General features: G+C 40.8%; 1 protein-coding gene across 1 annotated transcript in view; it reads right to left on the bottom strand.

Moving 5' to 3' along the window:
* LOC125033917 (ubiquitin carboxyl-terminal hydrolase 4-like) overlaps positions 1–7,500 on the bottom strand; it is a 21,452-nt gene that overhangs the window by 1,811 nt on the left and 12,141 nt on the right. The window contains exons 11-21 of the mRNA XM_047625497.1: positions 7,136–7,252; positions 6,606–6,704; positions 5,990–6,118; positions 5,333–5,380; positions 2,971–3,015; positions 2,402–2,440; positions 1,926–2,020; positions 1,516–1,630; positions 834–941; positions 330–518; positions 44–174 (exon numbers count right to left, since the gene is read on the bottom strand). Coding sequence (XP_047481453.1) covers positions 44–174; positions 330–518; positions 834–941; positions 1,516–1,630; positions 1,926–2,020; positions 2,402–2,440; positions 2,971–3,015; positions 5,333–5,380; positions 5,990–6,118; positions 6,606–6,704; positions 7,136–7,252 — 1,115 coding nt within the window. The remainder of the gene's footprint in view (positions 1–43; positions 175–329; positions 519–833; positions 942–1,515; positions 1,631–1,925; positions 2,021–2,401; positions 2,441–2,970; positions 3,016–5,332; positions 5,381–5,989; positions 6,119–6,605; positions 6,705–7,135; positions 7,253–7,500) is intronic.

Below are 7,500 nucleotides of genomic sequence, written 5' to 3'. Positions count from 1 at the left end.
TAATATATAGCTCATACTGATGACTTGTTGTTGTATCACTTGCCTACTAAGATGCACTATCAGCACACGTGGTAGGCGATATATCCTGGTGACATGGCGACACTCATGGTCCTCGTTGCACAATTTACAATTCCACATAATCATCTGGCTCTTGTAATGCCCCTTGAAGACGTCCTGAAACCATAAGAGTGTACAGTTCATACATTGCTCTTAGTCTTCGATATATTTGTCATCCAATTTCAGGTGTCGGATTTGTTTTCTTCTTTATAATTCTCTATTTATTTGTTTATTTGTTCTTTCGTCTCTATTACAAGGTTAGCTTCACTTACCTCAATGCTACTGCTCATATTGTTCACAGCTAAAGTCAGGTTACTAAAGGGTTCGTATTTTGTGAGGAACACCTTATTTTTCTTCTCACAGATAAATGTTGAACAGTGAATACCGTTGAACAAATCGACTAGAAACGAAGGACGAAGATTGGGAATCGATATCTGCTTGATTTCCAACTCTTCGGTGTCCTGTTGCAATTAAAATAATTAGAAACTGTATCAGAATTATATTATTTCATACTTTTTTCTAATATGTAATTATTATTCAGTGACAAATATCTCATTTAATTTAGTACCATATGAAGTAGCAATACGTTAACGATTACGATATGCTGACATAAAATCAAAATTACTTGTACCACCCTACTCAGACAATCATAATTCTACATTTCAATTCTTCTACGCAAGCTAACAACGGCCACTCCTATTTTGCTCAGACCATAGTCCAGCATATCCCCTTCTCTTACGCAAACAAGCCTCTGATACAGTACAAAATGAACTTACCTCCTCCCCAAGCTCCTTGGTAAGCCAAGTCAGCATCACCGACAGGAAATCGTGGGCCTCTCGCTGCCACGGTCCAAAGAACTCGGGGTCATGCTCTCCGGCCACCCACTGTGAAGACGGGAGGAAGGCAGCACCGGCGTGGGGAAGGAAGGTGGGGGTTTTAAATGCTTGTTAGTGGAATTTTCAAACAGCCTAATCGAACGGTCAAATCGCTGACAAATTTTATGCCGACACGGAACGTCACCAAAAGGAGATCAGATAAGTTTGTATAGGCTATTTTAATTTCGTAATAACGACATATAGCATCTAGTCGAAATATAAAGTAGGAAATTGCTCGTAAACATAACAGACGCAAATGCTTATTCAAATCTGAGTATGTCTAAACGCAACAGTCCTCAAAATATCTAGCCTTTCAACGTCCTCAAACCTGTTTTTTTTTTTTTTTTAAGTTTATTTAAGTTATCTGTTTTGTCTCTCCTTCCCCTCTCACATATTGCACTTGCAACTACTTCTAGTACCACTTTTAGTACCATTACCTTAGTCATAATTTTGCCCTACAATTATTATCATCATTAGCACTTCCGTATCAAAAGTATCATTCACAAACCCTTTAAAATCATATCTCTTTAACTTTTTTCAATGGTTTCTATACGTAGAAATCTTAAAATAAAAAAAAACTGACCTTTAGTTCGCGTAATGCAGGTTCTGTATTTGTGTTGTTCTTCATGTGAGTCAGCAGTTTTGTAAAGGCCCTTGTGACATCCCCTTTCGTCTTGGTGTTGAAGTTAATGTGGACGCTGTAGGGTGATAACACTATTTTAAAAAGCGTTTGCCTCTCTCTCTCTCTCTCTCTCTCTCTCTCTCTCTCTCTCTCTCTCTCTCTCTCTCTCTCTCTCTCTCTCTCTCTCTCTCTCTCTTTCTTTTTCTCTTTCTCTTTCTCTTTCTCTTTCTCTTTCCCTCCCTCCCTCTCTCTCTCTCTCTCTCTCTCTCTCTCTCTCTCTCTCTCTCTCTCTCTCTCTCTCTCTCTCTCTCTCTCTCTCTCACACATGCCTTTGATACATAATATATCAAAACTGTAATACCCATATTTACTTTTTGGAAAGTAAGAAGTCAGTGAGCTCTGTTGTGTGATATAAACACTGCAGAACACAGTTCATATAGCATGTGTTGCCCAAGTTTGTTAGACCCTGAAAAAAAAGGTGCAAAGAGTAAACATTTTGATTTCAAGGTATTTGCAAGAGCTGAGAAACAGTCTTCGTTTTCTATCATAACTTATTGGAACGAATCAGACAATAAAATTACGACGAATTTACTCAACAAACGAATTGCATCTTGTAAGTAGATTTGACGACAGTCCGCATAGAATATCAGCTAATTGAGCCATCCGCTAATCACACGGATTAAATTTATTTGTGGGTGCTAGTCATCAAATTTTACCAAAGGCCAGACATGGGAAATAAAAGGGGCTTAAATGCAAAATGATACGAGGTTCAGCTTCCTAGTCGAACCTGGTCATTAGATTCAAGACAGCAGACGGCTAATCGTTCAAAATGCCTAAATAAACTCACCGAGAACTTCTGGAACTTCGTATCTTCTTGGCGTGTCTCCTGAAAGTATGAAATGAATGTATGAAAGCAGCCATGAGCTTCGACTTGGTATAACAGATTAATTCCTGTGTCATAGACCTTAATTCAGACTGTGTCATCAATGTGGAACTCTAATAGGGATCTTTGTGTAAAACACTCATTACCTTTATTTCATATTGAATGTTTTCTTTGAATGGTCTCATTTCTAATGCATATACTGTGTATGTGTGAAACAAATCAGACACTAAAATTACGACGAATTTACTCAACAAACGAATTTCATTTTACAAGTAGATAAGACAACAGTATGGATGAAATATCGGCTGATTGAGCCCGCGGCTAATCACGCGCCATTTCTCTCTCTCTCTCTCTCTATCTATCTATCTATCTATCTATCTATCTCTCTCCCTCCCTCCCTCAAATTTAGTTATGTGAATAAACCCACTTCATCAGCTCTTTCCGCCAAAACTACATATCAGATTAAATTTATTTGTTGGTGATAATCATCAAATTTTACCAAAGGCCAGACATGGGAAATAAAAGGTACTCACCGTGAGCTTTTGGAACTTATGCTGTGTATCTTCTCGGCTTGTCTCCTGAAAGTTTGAAATGAATATATGAAAGGAGCCATGAGCTTTGACTTTGTATAACAGATTAGTTCCTGTGCCATAAACGTTAATTCATCATCATCAAAATTGGGGAGCTAACGCCGGCGGGGGCGCATAGCCGCATCCATCCTTCGCTTCCATCTACCAGGGTCCCTCATGGCGAGCCGCCAGGCAGGGGCCCGGACCATCTCTAGCTCCTCCCGACAGGTTTGATCGATCTGCCCAAGCCACGACTTCCTCGGTTGTCCCACAGACCTCCTCCCCTCAGGGTTATCTCGAACAGAGACAACCTGGTGGGCAGGGTCATCCTGCGCGAATCGAGCCAAGGGGCCGTATAGTCTGAGTTGGCGATTGCGGATTGTGCAAGTAACAGGTCCTGTACCAGTCTCACGGTGCAACCGTTGGTTGGACACATGGTCCCACCAACTGTATCCCATGATCCGGCGCAAGGATCTGTTACAAAAGGCATCAAGAAGAGATTCCAAAGCACAAGATTGCGTCCAGGTTTCACTACCATATAGTAAAACTGGCAGTATCAAGGCCTTGAAGACACGTAGCTTGGTCGTTCTGCACAGGTACCGGCATCTCCAAACACTCTTGTCGAGAGATTTCATGACCCCTGCTGGATCTTGGTCTTGGTCCAGCAGACCTTGCTAAATGCCACTAGAGTTTCTAGAGATTCAGATAGAATAGCAATATCATCAGCAAAGTCAATGTCTGTAACCTTGATATTGCCCAGAGTTGCTCCACAGTGACTTTGGATAGTAGCTCTACCCAGTATCCAGTCCGTGCAAGTGTTGAAAAGCCTTGCCTCACACCTGAACTAACAGGGCAGAAGCTCGACAGGCCCCCAATACACTTTACAGCACTTTTAGTGCCTGTATATAGGTTTGCTATTAGTCCAATAATCCTTGTTGGAATTCATCTTAGTCTCAGGATCTCCTAGAGTGAATCCCGATGCACCGTATCAAACACCTTCTTGAGGTCGATGCAGGCTGTGAGCAGCCCACGTCCGAACTCACGACAGCGCTCTACAATGACTCGAAGAGCCAGGATACAGTCTAATGTGGACTTACCAGGAGTGAAGTCAGATTGCTCCGGCCTCTGGTGCTTCAGCAGGTGGTCTTTGATACGTCTCAATAGGATGTGCGTGAGTACCTTGCTTGGTATACTGAGTTGTGTAATCCCTTGGTGATTGCTGCAGTCCCACTGATCCCCTTTCCCCTTCCAGAGAGGGATGACCACAACCCTCAGCAGGGCAGGGGGAATGGTACCAGTCAGCCAGATGGCAGACAGGATATCATGCAAGCCCCTTGCCATAGGTTCTCCACCAGCCTTTAACAGTTCAGCTTGGATGCCGCAAACACCTGCTGCTTTACCACTCTTCAGCTTGGAAATGGCCCCCCTGACTTCAGTCAGGAAGGGTGGATCCTCGCTGATGGGTGGGTCTGGCAGAGGAATCTCAACATTACCCACATCCAAGTTAATTGTTGGTGGATCAAACTGATACAACTGCCCAAAATACTCAGCCCAATGCACCTGCACCCCATCAAGATCTGAGATTATCTGACCTCCCTGTAGATGGTAGCCATCGCTGCAGCCCGACCATTAATGAGGGTAGCCACCAACGCGAATCGTACCACTGCCAGGTATTCTCACCTCCGAGAGAGCAGCCATCTCAATTCTCAGCTGCTTCAACTCCATCAACAGTAGTGGTAACAAATCGTCCTGTCGCAAGGAACGGACGTTCCAAGCCCCCAGCCCGACAGCCCGCCTGAGGTCTAATCTCGGACAATCACTCTGGGTGGGTGCCACCTCTGCCACCACTACTAACGTCGCCCCATATAGAGGGGTTTAGCTGGCTGCGCGTGTGTGTGTGTGCGTATGTAAAACTAATCAGACAATAAAATTACGACGAATTTATTCTTACAAGTAGATTTGACAACAGTACGATTGAAATATCGGTTGATTGAGCCCTCGGCTAATTACGCGCCATTTCTCTCTCTCTCTCTCTCTCTCTCTCTCTCTCTCTCTCTCTCTCTCTCTCTCTCTCTCTCTCTCTCTCTCTCTCTCTCTCTCTCTCTCTCTCTCTCTCTCTCTCTCTCCCTCAAATTTAGTTCTGTGTATAAACCAACCTCATTAGCGCTTTGCGTCACAACTGCATATTGGATTAAATGTATTTGTTGGTGATAATCATCAAAAGCCAGACTTGGGAAATAAAAGGTGCTTAATTGCATAGTCGAACCTGGTCATTAGATTCAACACATCAGGCGGTCAATCGTTCAAAATGGCTAAATACACTTACCGAGAGTTTCTGGAACTTCTTGTGTTGTGTATCTTCTTGGTGTATATTCTGTAAGTATGAAATGAAAGAATGAAAGCATCCGTGTGCTTCGACTTCATGTAACAGATTAATTCCAGTGCCATAGACGTCAATTCAGGCTATGAAAGTGCGGAAGTTTAATACTGATCTTTGTGCAAAACATTGGTTACCTTTATTTTATATTGAATAGTTTTCTTTAAATAATCTAATTTCCACACGCACGCACGCACGTACGCACGCACGGACACACACACGACACACACACACACACACACACACACACACATGCACACACACACACACACACACACTCACACTCACACTCACACACACACTCACACTCACACTCACACACACACACACACACACACACACACACACACACACACACACACACACACACACACACACACACACACACACATAATATATATATATATATATATATATATTAACTAGCTTTAAATAACAAAAAAAAAAAAAACATTCAAACACACACATATATATGAATATATATATATATATATATATATATATATATATATATATGTATATATATGTATATATATATATAAAATCTTGAAACACACACACATCACACAAGCACACACAGAAAGTGAAAATAGATAAAAGACGCACCCTTTCACTCTTCCTTTTGAACGACCCCGAAGGAAGCAAAGGAGGAGGCCTGTTTCCTTGCTTAAACGTCCTGTTGTCTTGAGGAACTTTTCGCCTGGTTGGTGTAGGACCTGTCTGGAAAGCTGTGGTCTGTGGATGTTCATATTATTAATACAACCGATTTTTAGAGAAGAAGAATCATTTTATAGTACATAATTATAATGAGGCAATTTGAATAGTTACGGTTAGTATTATCCTCATTATAGTACTGTTATGAAACACATGCAAAGACATACTACATATAAAGTAATATCTAAACGAGGATCTGTAATACGATGCAAGGTCGTTAAGTTACTTATTTTCTAGAACATTAAAAAACGATTTGTTTTCGGATTATCCCTTTACAGCAGGGGTTGATAAACACTGGGCCGTTTTTAGTTTTGGTGGTCGAAAGTTGATATTCGTATAAGAAGTAATAATACATGAAACATAACTGATTTATATATAATTTCTCAATTATATATGATTAGTTCATATAGTATATTTGTTATATTCTACTGGTGAAACATAATGAAAATAAGATAGTTATAATAACTTGTCACTATTTAGAATAGAACGTTATTAACACTTGTACTACCTGTGTGCTTCGTGGTGCTCTGGTAGCGTTCTCGTCTGAAAAGCTCGTTGCCCTACGTTCAAATCCCTCGCCGCCAGTCGATGGTAACCCCGGCCATTCCTTACACACGGGGGGTAATTTAGAAGCAAAATGAAATAGACAGCATGTCAAACTAAGCATATTCGATGTAACAAATGGAATAAAACTAAATTATTAAAATTATTGTTAAACTAATATTACGTTTCCACATGGATGCATGTTGTTCATCGTCATTATTAAAATATTTGAACTTAGTTTCTGAAGAACGACAAAGACAGAAAATTCCACTTCACTAAATGAGGTTCAGGCAATGAAGCCCAGGATATTTGTTCCCCCTTTCAATAAACCAATTTTGGAAGTGTTTTTTTCATCACTCTTTCTCCAATTTCAAACTAACGGCCGAGGAACATAAATTTCAAAGTTGAATTTCCTCCCATTCACCAACAGCACTGCCCTCGTCTTCTACTAATCCACATGACTATAAAACACGGGAAAACGAAGTAAAAACGCACCCCTAACATTTCTTCCTTGGCATTTGCTGAATAAGGAAGAGACCCGTGCCTCTTCTTCTTGCCTGCTGAACTGTCCTCTTGGATAGCACTATATTGACGAGTCGCCTGAGAGTACAGCTGAACAAAAAACATGGAAGATCGACATTAATGAGGCTAACTTATAAAATCAAGGTAATTTAAGTCATACTAATATCCATAATGGTTACACAATCGTTAATAATACAATCATTGCCTTTACTACCAAGGTACTTTAAGGTTGGTAGCACCACTCCATTATTGAAAAGCATAGCTGTCTACTGCCAAGTATTAAAAAAAGTTTCTTATTCATTTATTTCGTGCATTCTTTTTGTTTGTTTGTTTTCACC

This window comes from Penaeus chinensis, chromosome 17 (genome assembly GCF_019202785.1).
Source record: "Penaeus chinensis breed Huanghai No. 1 chromosome 17, ASM1920278v2, whole genome shotgun sequence".
Lineage (NCBI taxonomy): Eukaryota > Metazoa > Arthropoda > Malacostraca > Decapoda > Penaeidae > Penaeus > Penaeus chinensis.
The sequence above is the reverse complement of the archived record's forward strand: the minus strand, read 5'-3'. Positions and strand labels throughout refer to the sequence as shown.